At 32.2% G+C, this 23,779-nt stretch overlaps 1 protein-coding gene across 2 annotated transcripts in view; it reads left to right on the forward strand.

Annotated features, from left to right (window-relative positions):
- LOC117181905 (inactive ubiquitin carboxyl-terminal hydrolase 53-like) overlaps positions 1 to 23,519 on the forward strand; it is a 41,854-nt gene extending 18,335 nt beyond the window's left edge. For both annotated transcript variants that reach the window (XM_033374925.1, XM_033374924.1), the window contains 8 exons: positions 1,120 to 1,254; positions 2,479 to 2,643; positions 11,768 to 11,902; positions 13,497 to 13,766; positions 13,876 to 14,250; positions 14,354 to 14,776; positions 17,065 to 17,365; positions 19,768 to 23,519. In XM_033374925.1, the coding sequence (XP_033230816.1) occupies positions 1,120 to 1,254; positions 2,479 to 2,643; positions 11,768 to 11,902; positions 13,497 to 13,766; positions 13,876 to 14,250; positions 14,354 to 14,776; positions 17,065 to 17,365; positions 19,768 to 23,192 (5,229 nt within the window). In that variant the 3' untranslated portion in view covers positions 23,193 to 23,519. The remainder of the gene's footprint in view (positions 1 to 1,119; positions 1,255 to 2,478; positions 2,644 to 11,767; positions 11,903 to 13,496; positions 13,767 to 13,875; positions 14,251 to 14,353; positions 14,777 to 17,064; positions 17,366 to 19,767) is intronic.
- The last annotated feature ends 260 nt before the right edge of the window (positions 23,520 to 23,779 follow it).

A 23,779-nucleotide genomic window follows, 5' to 3' on the forward strand; every position in this document is an offset into this window, starting at 1 on the left:
GGATCATTAGATGATTAGTATAAAATTTTCTTTTTAAACCGTCTATTGAATATGTAACTGTTTCCTACTTGTTTTGACTTCTAAATGATAGTTTAAACGACCATTAAAGATAAACTTAGAAACTTACATGCAATCGAATTTTTTAGAACCGGCTCTAGAATTGCGGCACGAAAACCCTGACAGATTTTGCCCCGAGGTACGTGAACCTACTTTCTATACGAGACCGTTGCCCAGAGCCATTGCCGAAGAACTTACATGTATATGTATATATTGTTAGAAAATACCAAAGGCTCACTGAAGATGTAAGTCTAACAAGATTCGATGTCTGCAATTTAGCAGGTGGCGAAGATGCGAGAAGGAAAACGGAATAAGGAAACGCGGAAGAGCTTTCGCCAACCAGATTTTACCTCTAGTCTTCCGGATTGAAGTTAATAACCGCGATTTTCTTCTCCCCTTTTATATTACTATGAAGAAGTCTTGGCGAAGATAATCTTTATTGTAGAATAAGATTCGAATCTTTATGATTCGTAAAATTAGGCTGTCCTGTCATTCGTATTCCTTCTACAATGGAACTCATTGACTAGATCTCTGTCAGATCACTCTGAAATCTTCAGTAAATGCGCTTATTACAATCAGTTCAAAGAGAGATGACAAGCCACTTTTGGTATTTGATTCGATCCTTATTGTATAATACTTCTTCAGGACACAATAGAAGCTTCAAAATAAAATCTTAAAGTGACTTGAATTCATGAACGATTGGGTAAACGTAAAATGGAAGGATATTTGGGTATTAACTTAATATACTAGAAATACAGGAATGCGAATTTTTAAGTAAATATTTTAATCAATTTTTAAGTTTTACCTCCTTTATTAAGCTATTCGATTCAAGACGTGGGTTTTACAAAGAAGTGCACCCATGGGTTAAAAGAGAGCTTTTCGAAAATAAGGTGAACTATTGTGTATTTGGGATCGAAAATCTCGTATCCTACTTGTCCTTCTGACAATTAGAACAAGTTTCAGGGTCTGTTGGTCAAACGTAAAAACGAAAATAGCCCAGGCGATCCCTTTCTTCGTAAGATCTCGACAGGTATATTGAGCACGTCTTCTTTTGTGTTGCAGGACCTGTTCTCGCAGCTGCAGTTTTCGCAAGAGAGCGCATTACCACCAGACGCTTTGCGACGAGCCCTTGCAGAAAGCTTCCTCGATCAGCAGAGGTTCCAGTTGGGATTCATGGATGATGCTGCAGAATGCTTCGTAAGTATCAATTACAGAAAGAGTTGATTGCTTCTTAAAAAAAGAAGCAAGTCTACTGAGCTATTTAAAATTAATCTCAATTGTAAAGAATGAATCAGAAATGTAGATTGCAGTTGCCATTCTAAGTGAAAAAGCTGTAATCTTAAATTTAGAAATAACTTTGACAATTTAGGTATTGCAGTGGCATAGTTGGCACTGGTTAGAAAACCTGTTTTCGAAGCTGATTTTCCAAATAAAAATTAAATCCGTTTTCGGAATTAGTATTCTAAAAATACTTTTTTCTCGATGTTCAATCACGCCTTTTTGATTGCAACAGTTTTCAGAACTATTTCCACTTCTTGCGAAGGCAAATGCTTTACAAATACCTCTCAGTTATTCTCTAATGATATCATCCTTATGAGCAAACCAAGGCTCTTGCAAAAAATTGTTTGTCTTTATCTCTTACATTCTCGAATGAATCTCTAATCTCGGATAAAGTCTTTCTAACAATAGATCTTCATCTCAGAAACTAATTTTTATTTTAATGAAGCATTCCTAGTCTTTTGATGTATCACTAAATTATAATATTCTACATCTTTAATCTCTTAATGTCTTCTGTATGTATATGGCTGCTAGCTATTCAACTTCTTCTATTCTTCGTTCTGGTTAATTAAGCAATTGAGACAAATTCCTAAAAACTAGGCTACGCCAATCGTTCAAGCAGCTTTCTAGAATATGTTAAACATCCTTGGTGGAAGAGCAAAAAAATCGTTTAAAAGCCTGAAGTTATGGAACTTCTTTTTGCTCTAATAATGTTTAAGTCGAGCACGCGTAATGGCGTCCACTTACATCGGGACACATTAATGAGCGGAGAGCAATCGTTCCAATGCCAGCGACAGAATACTTTCTCGTTTACATCAGAGATACACTGTATTTATGCACATTTGAGCCGAGGCCACTCCTCTTATCGACTCGGTTGCATATGATAAGAGCGAGGACATGCACGATTAGCATTCCATTATCCTGCAAGAAGAACGCTGAAAAGTATTCGCGTTTGTAGCCACATTCAATGGGATAGGGCACTTCCTGATACGTGGGGAGGTGTTTGAAGTTCTATTCTTACTTTTCCGAGAGTTTGAATCCCATTAATTTTGAAATTGTTCTTCAATCCTTCAACTGATCAGGGTAAACAATAAGTAAAAGTTTAAATTATTCTTTTCGTGAAAATCATTTTTATTTTTTCAGGAAAACATTCTGTTGCGAATTCATCTGCACATTGCAAGTGGCGAGGCAGAGGACATGTGCAGTGCTCGGCATTGTGTCCCTCATCAGAAATTCGCAATGACACTTGTCGAACAAAGTGTCTGTGGAGCCTGCGGAGCAACTTCAGAACCTTTGCCCTTCACTCAGGTTCGTTATACTTTTTTTTTCGATTAAAAAATACATTCTTATATAGAAATACCGTGAACTGGGGCTATGCGACGCATGTGGGGTAAAACGGGCGTTACCTTGATTCTGAACTTTTTAATACGAGTTTTGCTTCTTCTAGGAAAAAATATAGAAATTTGCAACTCAAAATTGTAAAACTTCAGTTGAAAAACTTAGATAAGGCAATGTCGCGTTTTAAATATAAAATTAGGTGTGTGTCGCTTTACCCCACAAATGTGCTGCTTAGCACTTGTTTACGGTATCTAACGGGAATATCAAAATAAAAACATTCCTTGTTTTCATTGTGGCCAAACCCATTTCTTACTTAAGGTAGTTTTACGCCTATGAATAACTTAAAAGCAAAAATTAAACAATTTGGTATCAAATTTAAATAATTGGTTGAAATTCATTGATTTTTTTTTAAAATTAATTTTTTTAGTTGAAGAATCATCATTTTAGTTAGAAATTTATTTCTTTTGTCGAAAATGTAAATATTTTGTTAAGGATTCGTTTTTGTTTTTTTTTAAATTATTTTTTTCAATTAAAAATTATAAACTATTCCGTTTTTTTGTACGAAATTGGTCTATTTTAGTTGAAAATTTAACGATTTGATGGAAAATTCATGTATGTATTGAAAATTTTGTCTTCTTTGTAGAAATTTAATTCTCTTGGTTCAAAATTCAACAGTTTGGTTGTAAATTTTTGTAATTTGTTGAAAATTCCTCTTTTCTAGTTGAAATTTAGTCTTTCATTAAAAATTCAAGTGTTTGATTACTAATCTGTTTTAGTTGAGGATACAACTATTTCGTTGAAAATACATATTTTTTTATGCAATTCGACTGGTCTATATTTGAAATCTTTCATAGATAAAATATTAATTATCACATTTTTTGTTTAAAATTCATCGTTTGGGTTCCAAATCAATTTTTTCACCTGAAAATTGCAGCATTCCATTTTCCGTAGAAAATGAATTATTTTTATTAGAAAATTTAACTGTTTCATTTGAAATTTATGTATTTTGTAGAAGTTTTGCAGAAAGTTTTTTTTTTTTGCTCGAAATTTCAATAATTTGGTAGAAAACTCAACTAGTTTGTAAAAAAATTCAACTATTTGATAGAAAAATCAACTTTTATGTAGAAAATCCTACTTTTTTTTATTCAAAATTAATTTTTTGTGGTGAAAATTTATGTATTTCAGTTTTGATTCAAAATTGATTATTTAAATGTAAAATTCAACTATTTAGTTGGAAATTCATGTAATTTATTAAAGTTTCGTCTTTTGTGGTAGAAAATGTATCTTGATTGTTAAAAATGCAACTGTTTTCTTGAAACTTTATGTATTTTGTTGAAAATTCGTATTTTTAGTAGAAAATCAATTTTTGTATACTGTTTTTTTTTCTGCTGGAAATTTCAATCATTTTGTAGAAAAGTTAACTAGTTTGTAAAAAAATCAGCAATTTGTTAGACAATTCAACTGTTTTGTAGGAAATACGTTTTTTTTGAAAATTTTTGGTGGTGAAAATATCTTTTCGAGTCTTGGTTCAAAATCGATTTTTGTAGTTTAAAATTCAACTATTTGGTTGAAAATGTACGTAATTGGGTGAAATTTGGTCTTTTTTTCTATAAAAACTGTATCTTTTTGGTGGAAAATTTAACTGTTTCATCAAAGCTTTGTGTATTTGGTTGAAAATTCCTATTTTTTGGTAAAAAAACCAACCTTTGTACAAAAATGTATATGTTTTTTTTATGAATTCGTCTTTTGGTAGAATGTTAATTTTCTTTTTCGAAAATTCCTCTTTTTCGTTGAAAATTCAACTATTTTGTAGACAGTTTGTCTTTTAGGCCTGAAAATGTAACATTTTGGATCAAAAAACTTTTATTTTTTTGACTGAAAACTCTTTCTTAGTTGAAAATGAAATTCTTGCTAAAATTTAGTCTTTTTATTCGAGAATTCATCTCGTGTGGTAGAAATTTCATCTGCGTTGTTAAAAGTTCAAACTGTTTACTTGAAAATGAATCTCATTCGGTAGAGGACTCAACTCTTTTGTTGAAAATGCGTCTTCGTTGGTTTAATTCAAAACTCTTTTGGACTTAAAACGGAAATATTTTCTTGGTTAAAATATCAAATATTACATTCTTTGTTGAGAATTTACATTTCAGAAAAAGAATCCTTACGTAGACTCATGGCTCCTAAAAACATCATCTACTTCTAATATCTAAATTTCAAGCTTCGCTACCAGGTTGAAATTTTGTTTTCCCATCGATTTTCCCAAGTAAACAAGATGCTAGCTCTTGTCCAAATTTCTCTTCAGCCTCACAACTCAGATTTTTTGTCTACACCCACGATTCTCCGAATCGGATACGGCATAAAGTTTGAGTTTGAGCACACCTTGCCCTTTTTCCCACGTCAGAAGTGCAGGTAGACACAATAGTTGGTGCTTCGCAGATCTACCTGGAATACATAAAACGGTCGCTCCAGGGCCAAGAACCTTTGTGAGCATCGACATAAGGCAAAACTTATTGGTTGAGAAAAACTGAAAACGTGCAATCGACAAGAAAAGAAATGTATGGGGGTGGACGCAGCTTTTCATCGCACGTGGGAAATACGAAAAAATAACTACACTGGATAACCATAACTATAGTTGGGATAGGTCGTGCATGCTACTGGGGAATTAAGGTTTAAGGGACTTAAGCCACTTAGGAAAGAAGCCGCCTCAAGATTCAATGGCAAGTCGCTTAAAGCGATTAGCTAATCTGGATTTGACGGTTCATTGATCGCCATAGGAATCGTGGGCGCGAGCTTTTATAAAGACTGATCGATGGGCTATAAAAAGATATCAACCTCAAGCCTTTTCATCAAAAAGATTCCGATGTTTCGGATACTATAAAGTTAATGCTAAAGTCAGATCGCTGGCGTGACACGGGGCCAAGTGTGACATGTCGGGTAAAGCCGGACATCCGCTTTTCATTCAAAGAAAGCAATACACTTTAAATTTGAATCAGTCATTTCTTCTGACAAAACAGTCTCTTTTTAAGAGATGAACCAGTCAATATTCTACTAAATGTCACTCTACATTTGAATCAGTCATTTTTTCTGACAAAACAGTATTTATGACAGATGAACCAGTCAATATTGCGGACTCAATCAAACTGTCAATTGATTTGTCTTCCATAATAAAATAGTAAAATTTACTTATAATTTGAGGATTACGTCATTCAAAATTAATGATTTGATCAATGACAGTTACGGTTTGGATCAGTTTTGGGTAAGTTACTTTTTTTTAGTAACTAGTTAAAGTTACATTACTTAACGAAAAAAAAGTAACTAGTTACAGTTACTAGATAAAATAACTTCAAGTTACCTATTACAAGTTACTCTTTTCTCTTCCTTAATTTATCAATTTGAAAATAAAAATAATTAATACAAGATTAATAACATTAATTATTATTATATTATTACAATAAAAATATTAATAATTCATCAAAATACTATTTACTAGTTACCCTAAAAGTTACTACCCGACTCTGGTTTGGATCATTCTAAACTACAGATTCGGTTTGTTCGTTGAGAATTGATTTTTTGTTTGTTTAGAATGCAACTAGTGGGTTGAAAGTTGAGCTATGCTTTGTGAAAAGTTGCTTTTTTTGGTTGGGAAATAAATATTTTCAATTTGGGAAAAATGTATTTTATTGAAAATCGTATTTTTGCTTAAAAAATTTGTAATTCGATTAAAAATATAATTATTTGTTTGAAAGTTTTTTTAATTAAAAATTAATTTTTTCAATTGAAATTTGAAGCATTCAATTTTTGGTTATAAACTGATCTTCTTTAGTTAAAAAATTGACTATTTAGTTTTTCATGGGAAATTAATATACTTTTTGTTTGAATTAACAATTTATAGGTCATTTTTCGTTCAGAATTCATCTTTATTTAGGGTTTCAAATTCAAATACTCAGTTGAAATTTTATTTTAACTCCTTGTTTTTGTTGTTAAAAAAGAATTTTTTTAACATATATATATATATAATATTTTTTGCTGCGAATTCAACTGCTTGGTTTTAGTTGAACTAAGATATTAAAAATTAATTTTTTGTTTTTTTAAACTTAACTATTTCATTTTTTAATGGAAATTGATATTTTTTATTTGAAAATTTAGCTATTGGGTCGAAATTTAACGTATTTTGTTAAAAATTCATCTTTATTAGTACAAAATAAAACTTGTTTGAAAATTCGTCTTTTCTAGTAAAATACAACTCTTTTTTACTAAATGTTAGAATCTTTTGTGGTTGGAACATCAACTGTTTTTTATTTAAAATTAAAATCTTTTTCTGTTGAAATATTAGCTATTACATTTTTTTCAGGTTTTTTTTCCAATTTTACTACTTTCTTGAAAGTTAAACTATTCTTTTTAAACTTGTATTTTTTGATTCGAAAATTATTTTTTTTTTAACTGAAAATTTAAGTACTCCATTCTTATTTGAAAATTATTGTTTAAAATTAAAAATTGAACTATTTGGTTGAAAATTAGAATATTTTGTTTGAATTCGTCTTCGTTGGTAGAAAATTAATTTTCTTGGCGCCAGATTATTATTTTTTTAATGCAACTACACAGTTGATAGAACTGCTTTGTCAGAAATTTATGTATTTTTTTTGGATTAGGATTCATCATTTTCATTGAAACTTGATCTTTTTGGTGGAAAATTCATCTGTTTTAATTAAAGGTTAAATTATTTGGTTGAAAATTATATATATTTATGTTTTTGAAAATTATATATTTTTGTTGTAGAAAACTAATCTTTTGTTAGCTGAAAATTTTACTTTTTGTTTTGAAAATTCTTTTGTTTTGTTGAATATTCATATTTTTTTTATATAACATCTTTCTGTAGAAATATCATTTTTTGGTTTGAAATTTCACTATTTGGTTGAAATTTGAACTACCGTATTTTCAAATTAATTTTTGTTTGATGATTCATAATTTTAGTTAAAAATGAATCTATTTGGTCGAAAATTGAATTATTGTGTTAAAAAATCGTTTTTCTCTCCAAAAATGAATTTTGTTTTCGCAAAACCTAACTATTCCATTTTTGGTTAAAGAATTGATTTCATCAGTGACATATATTGCCATGAAATGCAAAGAAACATGGGTCTTCATCGGTTTTCTCCGTTTTTATGTTCCACTTAGCCCCGTTTTACGAACCTTTTTCATCTTCTCTTTAAAATCAAGATTCAGGATCTGGGATGGAAATATGTTTCCCTAAAGTTGTAGAAAACTACTGGAATTTCGAGAGAGAATTTTATCTCAAATTTTATCAAAAAGTCTCTTATCTGATCTTTGAATCTATTTAGAGGACTTTTAGGATCGTTGTTTTTTAAAGAAATCTTGGTTTATCTCAGATTTATTGCCCTGGTGTTAAAACTAATCAAGGATAATTAGGTAAGAGATTGTTAGAGCCAAATACTGAAATTTTTTCGAAGATCTTCTGATTAAATTGCAAACTAAATATTTTCCGAACTCTCTTGGAAACGTTTCAGAAGCAATTGCTCAACTTTCCTGAGTTTTCTTCGGGATCGCATTCTGATACGAATTAAGCAACTTTCGTACATCAGTGCGTGATTAAAAGAGTGGGAGGTCTAAAGTCAATGTTTTGCTGATTTTTCGAAAGCCCGCCCAAGAGTTGGTAATTTCTAAAGTTAAATTCTGTAACGCGTGTCGGGAGTCCGACTACTTGTTTGACGAGTTGCCCAACTTGTGTTGACTATTTTATTAACGAAGTAGGCGCTCCGCTTCCCAGAGACGAGTTTTTCGAACTTTATTTTTCATTCGAAAATATTTGCTTCGAAATGTAGTAATTTGCCGTTACGTATGAAATTAAAATTGAAGAATTTGTGAAAGTGAAAAAAATATGATATGAAAATGAGTATAAGGGGCCGTACTTAAATTACGGAAGAGAAATGAGTCATTTTTCATTTTTCTTGATCCATAATATTCAAATACCAGCATTTTTATTTTCTAATACTTTTAACAGAATCTTTTATATATACGGAATAAAACAGAATTACAGGTACAAATTGAAAATAGCAAATTTATTAATTTATTTTCAACAAAGACATGTATTTTCTACTATAAAAGATGGCTTTTTAACAATATACTTGAATTTTCAATAAAATAATTCAATTTTTAACATAATAGTTAATTATTAAACCTAAAAATATAAATTCCCGGAAAGAAAGTATCATAGTTTATATTTTAAGCCAAAAGACGATTTTACTCTACAAAAATTGAATTTTCAAACACAAATTATAACTCTTCAGAAAGAAATAATTTTCCTCGAAACTGATGCAATTTTACCCAACAAAAATAAAATTTCAAACCGAGAAAATAATTTTTTTTATGAAAAAATAAGAACTTTCTACTAAAAAATATAAATCTTAAAAAAAATGGAAGTTACATTTCCAATTAAAAAATTAATTTTAAACATAAAAAGACTTTTCTTCTTAACAGTTAAATTTTCAACCAAAGGGCCTTCAATAAAAAAAAGTTTTTAATAAGCTAGTTTAACTTTTACCCGAATAGTTAAATTTTCAATTAAAAAAGATTATTTTTTAACAAAATAGTCTAGCATTCGACCAAACAGATGAATTTTCAACTAAATATGTAAATCTTCAAACAAACATAAAATAATATTTTATCAAAGTGATTCAACCAAATCTTTCAAATAAAATAGTTGAATGCTCAAGCAAAGAAAAATAATTTTTAAGCAGCAAGTTATTTTCCTTTAAAATTATAAATTCTTAATCAAAAAGGTACATTTTTAAAGAAATAGTTTATTTTTCTGTTATTAAACCAGAAATGAATTTTTATGAAAAATATTGAATTTTCAATCTAAAAAGACGAATTTTTAAAGAAAAAGGATAACTGCTTAACAAAATTGTCGAAATCTCTATCAAATAGTTGCATTTTTATCGGAAAAGGATTAAATTTCTCTTAAAACAGATCAATTTAATTTAAAAAAAAAGACTAAAAATATAGTTTAATTTTTATCCAAAAAATATTCCAGTTGACTTTTCGAGAACGAAATATGAAATTTTTAATAAAAAATAAGTTTCCGAAAAAAACGATTTTTTTTAACCAAAAAGAGTTAATTTTAAACAAAATAAATTAATTCTCTACCAAATAGTTTGATATAATCCCCAGAGATGAAATTTTTAATAAAACAGATGAATTTTTAATAAAAGACGACAATTATTTTTTTAAAGTTGAACTTTCATCCAGAAAAGATTTCAATTCATTTTTTAACACCAAAATATAAATTTTAAACAAAACGTGAATTTCCTACGAAATAGTTAAATTTTCAACAAAACAATAGAATTTTCAAACAAAAAGTTTGACTTTTGATCAAAATAGTTTAATTTTCGTCCTGAAAAAGATCAACTTTTAAATCAAAAAGACAAATTTTCAAACAGTAGGTTTCATCCAAAAAAGATTTCAGTCGACTTACCAGCAACAAAATATGAATTTTTAAGTTAAAAAGATGCAGTTTTAAGAAAACAGTTGAATTTACAATAAAAAATATCTCTTAAGAAAATTGTTCAATTTTCGACCAAACAATAAAATTTATAACTAAAAACTTCTTTTTTCGGGATTATAGTAAAATCAGTATAGGAATAAATAATCTTAAAATTTTGAAAGAATGATTGAAAAATGTAGAGAAACAATAAATTATTTATTTTTTTACCTCTTATCCAAATATATAATAGTTTCCTATAGTCGCGAAAATTTGATGGGAAAATCATTATAGGCTTATACTCATTTTGTTATCATATTTTTTCGTTTTCACAAATTCTTCAATTTTAATTTATTGACAAAGATTTATATAAATGTTACCTGAATAAAAATCGAGTGATTTCCTAACAATCCTTGGACCAATTCCACTGAGAATCGAGATTGGATTTTCTCCTCACGTACGTGTGGGACAGCATATCATATCTTGTTCAATTGTTCTTATGTGCAATTGCGCACACGTGGCACTGAAACTGAATCGAAGTCTGGTGAAACCGAACGTGCGTATTGCTTATTTTGCAGTTGTCCTAGCATAAAATTTCCCCTCTTGAATGGCTAGATTCCATAACCTGGAGATGAAAATTGTTCACTGTGGTTTCGAATGCGGTTATTCTCGAATTTCGTCACTTCAATTTCCATAGCCGCAGTGATCAGTATCTCATTTGGAAAAATTATAATAGCGTGAGGAAAATAGTCGAGATAATGATTAGCTTCTAATATGGCAATTCTATGAAATATATTGTTTTTTTTTCAATTACAGATAATATGTAAACGTAATTGGAATCTCTATTTAATGAACGGGACTTTAATTTCTGAATCACTGTCCTCTAAAATAAATAACGCTAAATTATTTGTTGCTCAATGTTGTCTTCACTGACAATAAATTTTAAGTAATACACCATTTAAAAGCTGGTTTCGAGAAAGAACTAATTGCTTAACTCTTAGCACAATAGGAGACTTTGAGTAGGCGAGAATATACGATCACCGTGAAAAAAAACCCTGGGTGTCCGATAAAGCTTTGAAACTCGTTGTAATCGACATTGGTCATAAGCGATTGCATTTTCATAGTTCTCGGTTTGAACTCTCAAAGCAGCTCTCCTGTTAGTGAAAAATTTCGTAATCTCGTAATCCTTCTAGTCATTCCGGCCGAGGGCAACTTGCTGTAGTTTCTTACTCGGATATTGATTTGATGAAATGCTCCTTAACCTGGATTGAAGAACCAGGAGGTCGTAAAATAATTATTTTTAAAATCGCTTAATACCCTGATGAAGAAATCGCTTCAACAATATTTTATAAAATATCCATAAGTGTCTTAATTACCTTCCAGTCTTAGTTATTGCATATTATAACTGGTTTTCATAATCACTGATGTGTGTATGATTAAATTTCGTTATTGAATTAGTCATGGGTGAAAAATAATTCTTGTTCTCTATTCAGATTCCTTTCCCGAAAAAATTCGAACTGGCATTGAAAACTATTTTTTCAGGATTCCTTTATGTAACTGAACGAGGAAAAAGAAAATAAGGAGAAATTATTTTGATTACAGATGGTGCATTATGTATCAGCTTCGGCGTTGACATCTCAGGCTCGACAAACGCCCCCAGCTGCCAGAAGCAGTCCGGATTTATTTGGACAGCTTTTGCGACGAGCTGGAGGAATGGGCGATATTCGCGATTGTCCAGTAAGTATAAAAAGGACACTACTACCTCCTCTTAGTTCAATATTAGTCTTCTTTAAACAGCGCTTTATTTTTACCCAGCAAATACTTGAAGAGTTCTTTTTTAAAAATTAAATCCACTCGTCCAGAGGCGGCGGAGCCCTAGGTGGCACTGGGGGCAATGCCCCTCTCCCCACCCCCTAGAAATCGACCAAGGATCCTCTGAAATCTTTGCGAAATATTATTAACCTTTGTGAAATATTTATGAAATATTAAAAAAAAATCTTTGCAACCTGTTTTCAAATCCTTAAAAATATTTGCGAAATATTTGGTAGAATTTATTCAAATCTTTTTGAAAGCTTTTGAAATCTTTGAAAAATCATTGAAATCTTTCTAAAATATTTTGAAATATATTAAATATTTTTTACATATGGGGTAATATTTGTGAAATTATAAAAGTGTTTGGGAAATCATTAAAGCTTTTCTGAAATATTTCAAGTCTTTGTGAAAAAAATGTGAAAAATCATTGAAATCCTTCTGAAATCATTGGTAACATTTTTTTAATGTATTTGGTAATGTTTGTAAAAATTATAAAAAAATTTGGGAAATCATTGAAGTTTTTGCGAAGTATATGAAAACTGTCCGAAATATTTGCTTAATATTTTAAAACTTTGTGAAATCTTTAAAAAATAATTTAACTCTTTGGAAATATTTAAAATACTTTTTAAATATATTTGGTAATATTTGTGAAATTATTAAAATCTATGTGAAATTATTGAAAACTGTAAAATGTTTTAAATCTATCCGAAATCTTTGCGAAGTTTGTCAAATATTTTCCAAATATTTTTGTTAATATTTTTTAAATTATTATCTTTGGGAAATCATTGAAACTTTTTTGAAATCTTTTAAATCTATCATAAATGTTTCAAATATTCGCGAAATCTTTCAAAAATCATTGAAATTTTTCTGAAATGTTTGAAAATATTCTGAAATATTTTTAAGTTTATTGGGTAACATTTCCGAAATTATTGAAATCTGTCAGAACTCATTGAAACCTTTTAAATCTATCCCGAATTTTTGTGAAATATTTCAAATTTTTGTAAAATATTTAAAATATATTCAAAACATTTTTGGTAATATTTTTGAAAATTTTGAAATCTTTCGGAAGTCATTGAAATATTTGTGAACTGTTTGTAAAATAATCGTGAATTCTTTAAAAGTCTTTGCGAAACATGTGCAATATTTTTGAAATATTCGGTAAAATTTGTGAAATTATTTAAATCTTTCAAATTATTTCCAAAACCTATGAAATGTTTATGAAATCTTTGAAATCTTTGTGAAATCTTTAGCATTATGAATTTAATACCAGTATTCATTATTTATCATTTGCTATTTATTGTTCATTTACTATTCATATTCAATTTTTACATAGTATAATATCATTATACGAGAAGAATTCTAGAATCATTAATAATTCTAGAATCATGTAGAATGATTCTAGAATTCTTCTAGAACTACTCTAGAATTATTCTAGAACTATTCTAGAATAAAAAATCTGCTTTCGTCATCCGGTTATTTGTTGCCCAGTTTCTAGAACATTTTTTTCTCCAACTTGCAGAGTTCCTGTGGAGCAAAAATACAAATTTGTCGAACCCTAATGAACCGACCAGAGATTGTCTCTGTTGGTGTAGTTTGGGACAGCGAACGACCCTCCCTCGAACACATCATGGACGTGTTCGCAACAGTCGGAACGACTCTTCGATTGAGCGATGTTTTCCATAGTGTGGTTGACTCCCGATGGGGAGCTTCCACTGTACATAATCTCGTAGGAGTAGTCACATATTACGGAAAACACTATTCCACATTCTTCTTCCATACGAAACTAAAGGTAGGTTCCATGTCCAATCCAATTTACAATATTAGGAGCCATTCCCCAGCTCCAAATCAAAATCGAATCAGCTTTATTTCCGCGACTGATTGCAAACTCGATTCTATAGGTCTGGATATATTTCGACGACGCGACTGTAAAGGAAATTGGACCCCGATGGGAGCAAGTAGTTGAGAAGTGTAGGCGAGGTCGGTACCAGCCTCTTCTTTTGTTGTACGCGACCCCGGGCGGGACGCCTGTCAATACCGAGAATGCCCCCAAGACAGTCACTCCATTTCCAAATGGAAACGGTCTTAAGACGCCACCGAAGAACAACGTTCGGCGATCAATCACCCCGAGTCCTGAAAAACCACCAATTAATAGCACGGCCAGGAGGGCGATTACTCCTAACCCCGACAGTCCAACCCACATTTATACCCAGCGCAGAATTTATAGCGACTATCAGAACTTGACTGATATTCAAAACACAATTTTTGGCAATCAGGTAATTAATCTTGAACAGTAGAAAAACGCATTCAATTGTTTATTGTTCCCAGTTTGGAATACAGAACTTTTGAATTCCTAATATGAATATCGTCTTTTTAAAGGGTGTGGATGCGGTTGATGGAGACGCAGAATCAAAATACATCAGTCGACGAGCTGTTGAGAATGTTATGCAACAGCAGAAGAAACAGCAGATGCATTTGACGAGAAGTTTGAGTGCCGGATCGGCTCCGCAAGACGGAATCAATATTCCGGATCATCTCAATGTCCCGAGAAGACGAGATTCTGGAAACTGGTCCGGAGACCGAAACAGCGCTTCATCGAGTTCTTCGACGACGATGGAAAATCCGTACTTGTATATAGTTAATAAGGTCCAGAGAAACGGCGGTGTTCCCAAAAGTCCTACAAGCAAATCTGGAGAATTATCGAGCAGTAGCAGCGGTCATTATGATGCGGGCTATGATTCCTATTCTCTTTCTTCCACTGATAGTCTTCCACTCCAACAGGGATTGAAGCACAATCTACAGGTGTGTTATCAAATATAATTTTTAAGAGTTTCTTAGGGGCTGTACTTAAATTACGTAACGGATTATAGTACGTAATTTTTAATTTCGAGAAATCTTTTACTAGTTATTGCTAGTAGAATTAGGAAGGGTGTCCGAAAACTAGATTTAATATTTTCAATTTGATTAACTCTCAAGTGCTAGAACGGGTCTCAGGGATCCGGACTTTTTTTTGAGGAAAGTGTTTTCTTCCAAAAAGTTTGCTCATTTTTTTCAAAATATTTATTATATAGAATCAATTTTTAAATCTATTTTTACAATATTAATTTTTCCGAAACTCTGGGCTAGAATTTGAAAAAAAAAATAATGGAGCTAAATCTATTTAAACCGGAGATATTTTACTTTTTGATGTATGATCGGGTCTGCTGGACCCGTTCTGGACGGAACGACAAATTTCGAGGGTTTAGCACTTAAGGGTTCATTTCTTTCAAATAAAAAAGTGTCTTTTTTGCTATAAAGGATGACTTTTTAACAAAGTACTTAAGTTTCGCAACAAACTAATTACATTTTTGAATATAATAGTTGAATTCTCAGCATAAAAAATTTAATATCCGACAAGAAAGTGATATTTTAATAAAAAAAGATTAAATTTATACAAATAAATTTTAAACCAAATAGACGAATTTTCAACAAATAAGGATTTTTCACTCAAGAACGAAATAAAAGTGTGTCTTAATATCTGAAAAATCTGGATATGTCAGGGACATTTTCGAGAGGGTGCTTTTTTTAAATTGTCATATTAAATTGAATAACATTAATTCTTTATTTGTAAAAGTTGATTTTATTACTTTACTAAAAATTTTTTTTTAATTCTTTTTTTTTTGTTTGTTTGAAATTATTTATACAAAGTTTCTTTTCAACAAAAAAATATTAAATTTAAAAAAAAAGTAAATTTTCTGCGAAATAGTTGAGATTTCAACAAAACAGAATTGTCATCCAAAAGTATGAGTTTTACACAAAATTGTTGAATTTTCAACTAAACAGTTGCATTAAAATTATTATTTTTTTAAATACTTAATTTTTTGCTAAATAGTCGAATTTTTAACCCAACAGTATGGTTTTTTTTAACAAGATTGTTGAATTTTCAAAGAAATATTCGCATTTTCGTCCAAAAAAAATAAAAATTATACTGAAACAGGTGAATTTTTAAATAAAAAAGAAGAGTTGAATTTTTATCCTAAAATATTTCAGTTGACTTTTCAACACAAAAATAATAACGTTAAACAAAATGTAAATTTTCTAGGAAATCGTGTGATTTTGAAAAAAAGTTGCATTTTTTCCAAAAAGCAGATGCAATATTTATACTGAAAAAGATGAATCAAAAGAAAAAAGATTTTAGTTGACTTTTCAATACCAAAATATGATTTTTAAACAAAAAGTAAATTTTGTACATAATAGTTGATTTTTCAACCAAACAGAGGCATTTTTACCCAAGAAAGATGATGTTTCTACCCGAATACATGAATTTTTAAATCAAAAAGACAAATTTTTAGAAAAAATATTTTTCATCCGAAAAAAGGATTACAGTTCACTTATTAGCAAAAACATATGAATTTTAAACAAAAGTTTAATATGCTACGAAAAAAAATGAAATTTTTAACCCGAAAAAAGGCAAATTTTGAAGAAAACAGTTTAATTCGCATCTTTTTTAATAAAATTATTAAATTTTCTACGAAATAATAAAATTCATAACTAAAAAGATAATCTTGAGAAAAATTTTTCTTTGAATTAGTATAATTGTTCTTTAATTGAGATGCAAACTCATGTTAAAAAAAAAACACAAGAATGAACAAACAAAAACGAAAAACAAAATCCTATTGCAATCTGAAAAATAAAAAAATTACATTAATTAAAAAAAACGTCGATAATGCAATTTTGTTTATTTTTATTTTGAATGTTATTTTATTGTAATTTGATGATAATAAAAATAAAAAAGACGAAAGAAAGAAAAAAAGAAGGAAGGGGACGTGGTTGGCTGTCTTCTCATTTTTCTTTCCTCTTTTTTATTTTTGCCCGAAATTTACTTTTTTTTATCACAGATTTTTTTTCAAACACTTCAGATTACAATAGGATTTTTGTTTTTGTTTATTCTTGGTAGTCAAAATTTGGCCGTTGGATTCTTGTTTTTTTTTTGTTTTTAGAAGTTTGGATCAATTTGATTGTTGGACATTAAATAGAATTTTTAATTTGGATTTGAATTTAATTTAAATATCTTAAATTCTGTAATTGATAGTAATTTTGTTTCCATAAAGCTTGCGCAAATTCCGGAAGGATATCAGCCCCAGTCAGGAGATGACTGCGAGCGTCTTTGCAAAGAGACGGACGCACTTCTGGACTCTTCACGAGCCGCAGAGGATGCCGGGGATCTTGTGACGGCTCAAGCTCTTTGCACTGCAGCAAGCAGCAAAGCCAGAGCGGCCATGGATGCCCCTTACAATAATCCCCAGACGATTAAAATCGCGAGAATGAAGCACAACACTTGTGTCATGAGAACTAGGAGTTTGCACAGGAGGATTCTCCAGGAGGAAGCGATCGCCAATGGCGATAAAGAAGGTATGTTATTTCAAATTTACCATCTCGCAACAAAATATTTCGCCACCCCCCCCCCCCCCTTTACTGTATGGCGCAATTTATGGTTTTCAGAAATAATAACATATGCGATTTTAAAAGATATATTTGATATATCTTGGCTAATTTTGGATTTTACCCTAAAAATTTACATTTAAATGGTAGCATTTTAACATCTTTGTATTTTTAAAATAGTATTTTTTATAAACGGAATAAAGCAGTATTTCAAATACAAATTTATTTATTTAAAAAGAAATAATTATTTACACAGTATTTCAGATACAAATTTAATACTTTCAAATTTATTTATTTAATAAGAAATAATTATTCTGTTACAAAAGATGACCGGGAAATGACAGCGAATTTTTTTCTCTTACCGGAATTTAAAAAAATCGTAGAAGAAAAATCTGCCCACGTTGAATTTCAACAGTTTGTAAATAATTAGTTGAATTTTTATGTTTGTCAACTATGCTATTATTTAGCTTACAATCCGTAATTCAAAATTTGTTTACTTAAAAAAATTTTCCATTTAAAATTTTTATTTCTAAGCTTACATTTTTAATTTGAAGAATTTTTAAATGCTTTCTTAAAAATGAAAAATAGAAGCCTTTGATGTTGAAAATTTTGGATAAAAAACATTTTTATTTAATGAATAAATACATTTTTTAAAATTTATCTGTACTTTAAGTAATAAAAAGTGGGCTGTTCATTTAAAATGAATAATTAAAAAAATATATTTAAAATTAAGCAAATTTTTTAAAAGAAAGACTTCAAAAGAATAAAAAACATTTTCTTAGGATTCGTAGAAAAATTGGAAATAATTTTTTTATTTTGAAAAATTAATTTGAACATAATATTAAAAAAGATTTCCAAAATTATCAAAAGTGCAGCCGGAATATTTTAAGCATACATTTTTAATTTTACAGAATTAAAAAAAAGGAAAAATTCAAAAATATTTTTTAAAAAAATGTTTAGAAGTATTGAAAAAATTTTCAAAATAATTTAAAATTTGAAAAAATCTAAAACAACATATACGTTTTTCAAAATTTCGACATAAAATTTCGAAGCTTTTTAAGGATTTCTGAACTATTTGAAATTAATTTAATTTTACTTATAATTCAAGATTTACTTAAAATTATTTGCAGCTCAGGTTTTATTACTTCAAATGAAAAAAATTTTAGTTCTAGAGTTCGTATTTTTTAATTGGATTGACCGTGATAAATGTTTTCGACCCGGAAAAAGAACTGGGAATTTTTTTCTTTGATTAAAACGACCACCCTGAATTTACAGCAAAAGAATTTAATTTTAAACTAAATCATTAAATTTTTAACCTTAAAATATGCAGTTTCAAAAAAAGGTGTAATATTTCATATATTAACAAAAAGAGATGAAATTTCATTAAAAAAAAAGGATTTTAAAACTAAAAAGGCAAATTTTCAACAAATAATGTTTTTTTTTTAGTTCATATAGGAAAAAAGTATACCTTAATATTGTTGAACCTTCAAGCAAAAAGATTAATTTTCTGCACAAATATAAATTTTTCAACAGAATAGTTAAACTTTCAACCAAGGAGTAACTAATTTTACTAATTTATTTATTTGCTAAAATAGATGAATTTTAAAATCAGAAAAATTTTCAAAACAATAGTTGAATTTTTATCAAAAAAAAAACAAAAGATTTTAGTTGACTTTTCAACACCGAAATATGAATTTTAAGCAAAAAGTATATTTTCCACGAAGTAATTGAATTTTTAACAAAACAGTTGAATTTTCGACTAAAAAGGATCACTTTTGAAGAAAGTCTTATCTATGAAACATACAGTTTCTACTAAAATAGATGAATTTTCAAATTAAAAATACAAACTTTCAAAAAAGTAGTTGGATTTTCACCAAAAAAATATTCTAGTTGACTTTTCAACACCAAAATATGATTTTCTATGTAAATTTCGTACGTAAATAGTTTATTTTTCAACGAGAAAAAATATAATTTTTAATAAAAAAAAACGGATGACTTTTTAACAAATTTTGTTGAATTTTCAAACAAATAATAATATTTGTAACTAAAAAGTTAATCTTCAGGAGTAAGCAACTGCAAAAAAGAAAAGATAAAATATTAACTAAAATCTTATGAATGGAATAAAACAATTTTAAATTAAAACTGAGAAATATAAAATTTATTCCGCCCGACAGGCATTTAAAATGATAGAAAATCCCTGCCTTTCGCAAGATTTTTTTTGTCTAAATCCTTGACTTTTCTCCTATCAGGTTTCTTTCGCGCGTAAAGTTTAAATTCATATTAAATTTCTCTATTACTGCGAGTTACTCAATTATAATTAGAATCTTGACACATACTTGAAAACTAAATGAGTTTTCTTGTCCTCTTTTCAGAAGGTGCACCAGAAGGTAGACACTCGCGAGAAAACAGCAAATCTGGTCAACACTCTCGTCAAAGTTCTCGAGACAAAGGCAACCACTCACGCCAAAACAGTCGAGAACTCTTAGTCAATATGCCAGTAGTTGTCGACAAACCCGTCGCCAAAACAATCGAAATTTACGCGACTCTGCCGAAAAAGAAGAGTCCGCGAACCAAACCCTCAACCAACGCGATCGAAGATGAAGAGTACATGTTGTACGATCGCCCAACTCAAAGGACCGGCCTCTTCGGCCGAGCGAAACGTTGCGACGATGACAAGAAGGACAAAAAGCGGGCGCGCAGTGAAGAGCGAAATAAGAACTCCAAGGACTTTTCCATAGCGCCCACTCGACCTTCGCCATCAGCTAAAAACGCGAAAGTCGAGAAGAAGGAGACTGAAACCGGGAAAACTCAACAGACGGGAGCCGGAAGTGACCAGAAAGGAAAGAAGCAACACAAGATCAGAAGGAAACTGCTGATGGGTGGATTGATCAAGAGGAAGAATAGAAGCATGCCGGATTTGCGAGAAGGCACTGATGGCCAGCCAGCAACTCCCGTCGTCGCCAGCACTCTGCCAAAACAGTCCGTCGACGATTCGAGTCTTGGACTCAAAGGAACCGACGCCTCTCAATCTCTGAGTGGCTATCTATCCGAAGGACATCTGGAGTTCTCTGGAAGTGGAAACGGGAGCTCGAGCAACCCGAATTTAGAGAGAAGTCGTCTGATGAGGAAGAGCTTCCACGGCAGTGCTGGGAAAGTTCTGCACGTTGCGAAGGTCCCTCCACCACCTCCACTCAGGACCACTTCTCAGCTTAGCAAGTCTAAGTCTGCGGGAGAAGTGCGAAGCGATCAAACTGACAAGTCTCTTTACCCACTGTCCGATGGACAGTGCAGCACAAGTTCGTCTCAGGAACAGAGCAATGCCTACTGGAGTCACGTGAATTCCAGCCACGTGAATCAGGCGAACCGAAACTCTAATTACGCGGATTACTCGTCAGAGCCGCATTCTCTACCCTTCATTCCCAACTACGGAATGAACGATTCGAGTAATACCACTTCTCAGATGAACTACAGCAGCAAGCCGAGGATCCAAGATGATGTTGTGCAATATGCTAATGGAATTCTCTACGAGCCGACATTTGTCGTGACGAGAGCAGATGTCCACAGCGAACAGAGTCCTGTCAAACAGCCGGAATCTCTTCCACCTTATCCAGAAAACGGAACCTCTCATTCGAGACAACCCAGCGAAGAGTTCCCTCCACCACCTTATCCGCTGCTGCCTTCAGTTTCGCACTCGAGACAGCCGAGCGAAGATTTTCCACCGCCGCCACCTCCGATTGAAGATCAGGCGAAAGATTTGCAGACGCAGCAGTCGGAAGCGCAGCAGATCAGCAGTTTGTTGGCGCAGCTGCAGCTCAAGAGGGATCAGATGCTCGTGGCAGAATCGATGAAAGATAAGAGGCTGGATTCCCAGGAGGCTGAGGACAAGGCTGCGAGCGAGACCTGGCTGAGGGAACTCCAGGCAAAGCAAGCGGAGATGAGGATGAAGAAACAGGCTCTTGTTGATCAAGATATTCCGAAAGTGAGGGCGCAGATTCAGGGAGGAACTGTCGCGAGGAGAACGAGTGATTTGATGATGAGCACAATCGGGGCGGCTTTAGATCAAGGTCGGGATGTTCCCGACTGTCCGCGAGTCGTGACCTCTTCTGTGAAGGACATGGCTGCTAAATTCGAGCAGATCAAGGCAGCGCCGAAAGCTGAACAGAAGATTGTGGACGCTTCTCAAGAAATTCAGAAGGAAAACAGTCAGATTCAGTCGCAGATTCAGAATCAGATTCTACCAAGTCAGATGCCAGCGCAGAACGGTCTTCCAGTTCAAGAAAGTGGACTCAACGCAGCCATTCTCTCCATGTCGCTCACTCTTCCTCATGAGAACGGTCTTCCAATCGATTATCCAGAAGATGACATCAGCGAAGTCGCGATGCAGAATACGATCCAGAACACGACGATACTCCCGAACGAGGACGACATCGCGCCCCGAAAAACGAAGCGGCGCATTGGAAAGAAGAAGAGCGTCTCCTTCTGCGATCAGGTTGTCCTTGTCGCAACCGCCGAGGACGATGAGAAGGACTCCTACATCCCGAATCCGATTTTGGAAAGGGTCCTTCGTTCCGCGATGAACAAACCCGAGACTGCCAAGGTCCTGCGCGAAATCAGAAGTCTCCAAGAGGCCGAATTAAATCGGGAAAACAGTACCACCAAGTTCCAGCAACACACCCTTCCACTCAAGAGCGAAGCTGACAGCATTCCAGCGACTCCCTTCCAGGACCAACTCAGAAGCGTCAATCCTGTTCCAGAAACGAGGCCGTCTTTCGCGAGGCAAAACTCGAACGAATCCGCCGGACCTCTTCCGGAAAAGAGCGCTTATGTATCCTACGGAAGCGAGGGTCAGGACATGATCAGGGAAGCCTACAATCAATCGAATCCCTCCAAAGCCTCCTCTTACTCGCCGCAGCAGCAGATAAGGTACTCGCAAAACGGATATCCGCAGTTTCTGCAAAACCAGTCCTATCCTCAGACCCAAACTGCTCATCCGAGGAACCAGGCTCTTCCTCTAACCCAGAAACCCGCGAGTCCTTACACCGTTCAGATGCACAACTTTCCCCAGAACGGGAATCAGCAGAAAGTCGCGGGGAAGAATTATCCGACGAATTATTATCAGATGGAGCAACAGCATAATCAAATGAACAAGCAGATCACTCAGCAGCAGCAGCAGCAGGCTGGCTTGAATCAGAGGATAGTGAATCACAATGTGGCGCACAATGGAAGTGTCAATGGAGGTGTCAATTCGAATCATTCGAGTCCGATTACCGTTCAGCAGCAGCAATTCTATCCCCAGAATCTATCGCCGAATCCTTACCAGTTCGGAAGTCAGGGCCAATATTCTTACCAAGGTCACGCTTATCAGTCGGTGCCTCAGCAAAGGACGAATCAATCTCTGCCGCAGTATCAGCCGCCGCCTACTCCGGGCACTCCCTATCAGCAGCAACAGGTTTCGCAAAATTATCAGCAGAGGCTCGATAATTATCAGAGAGCGCCGCAGAAATTTGAACAGCAAAATGTCCTCGCGCCCAATCAAACTTATCCGAATCCTCTTCAGAATGGACAGATCCAGTCGAACATGAAGTATCCGACTTATCAGCATCCGCCGGCACCGAAAAATAAGATTCATTTTCAAAATCAGTTGAAGAGTGCGCCTGTAACGCCAACTTTGCAAAAAACGAATGTTGCTACGGCAGCGAAACCTTGTCATCTTTGTGGAAAGAAAAGTATTGTACAGCCCGCGGTTTATTGTACGGACTGTGAGTTTTATATGTCGCGCTTCCGGCCGAAGAATTGAGGTTGCCATCACGGATTTTGATATTTAGGACGTGGTACTTAATGTTGTGTAAGTTGTTTTGCTTTTAAAATTGGGGAGTTTTGTTTTTTTTTTTATGATAGAAGAGAATTCAAATTTAATGTGTGTAAATAGATTTTTTAAATAGAAATTGTTTTTTTTTTGTGTTTAGAGTTTATTTGTCTAATAGAATTGAAGGGGTATTTGGTTTGAAAAGGAAATATTTCATATTTTAGGTAAAGTCGGGTTTTTTTGCTGTTCTGAATTTTTGGAAATGTGATATTGTTTTTACTGAAAGAAGGTTTTAAAGTAAGAATTTTCAAAAGTTTTCTATTTTTATAGCCAAAAATAAAAATAAGCCTTTTTTGTAATTAAAAAACAAACTCTTTTAGAGAAAAATGTTATTTTTTTCTATTTGAATTCAACTGTTTTTGATTAAAAATATATTTTGGATGATATATCAGCTAATAAACTTTACGTTATTTGTTTCAATTTTTTGCTGTTGTAAATTTGACTGAAAATTGAAAATTTCCATTTTTTTGTAAAAAAAAATATTTTTAGTTTAAACATCAACGATTTAAATTAAAATT

The sequence above is a fragment of the Belonocnema kinseyi genome, chromosome 10 (assembly GCF_010883055.1).
Source record: "Belonocnema kinseyi isolate 2016_QV_RU_SX_M_011 chromosome 10, B_treatae_v1, whole genome shotgun sequence".
In the NCBI taxonomy this organism is placed as follows: Eukaryota; Metazoa; Arthropoda; class Insecta; order Hymenoptera; family Cynipidae; genus Belonocnema; species Belonocnema kinseyi.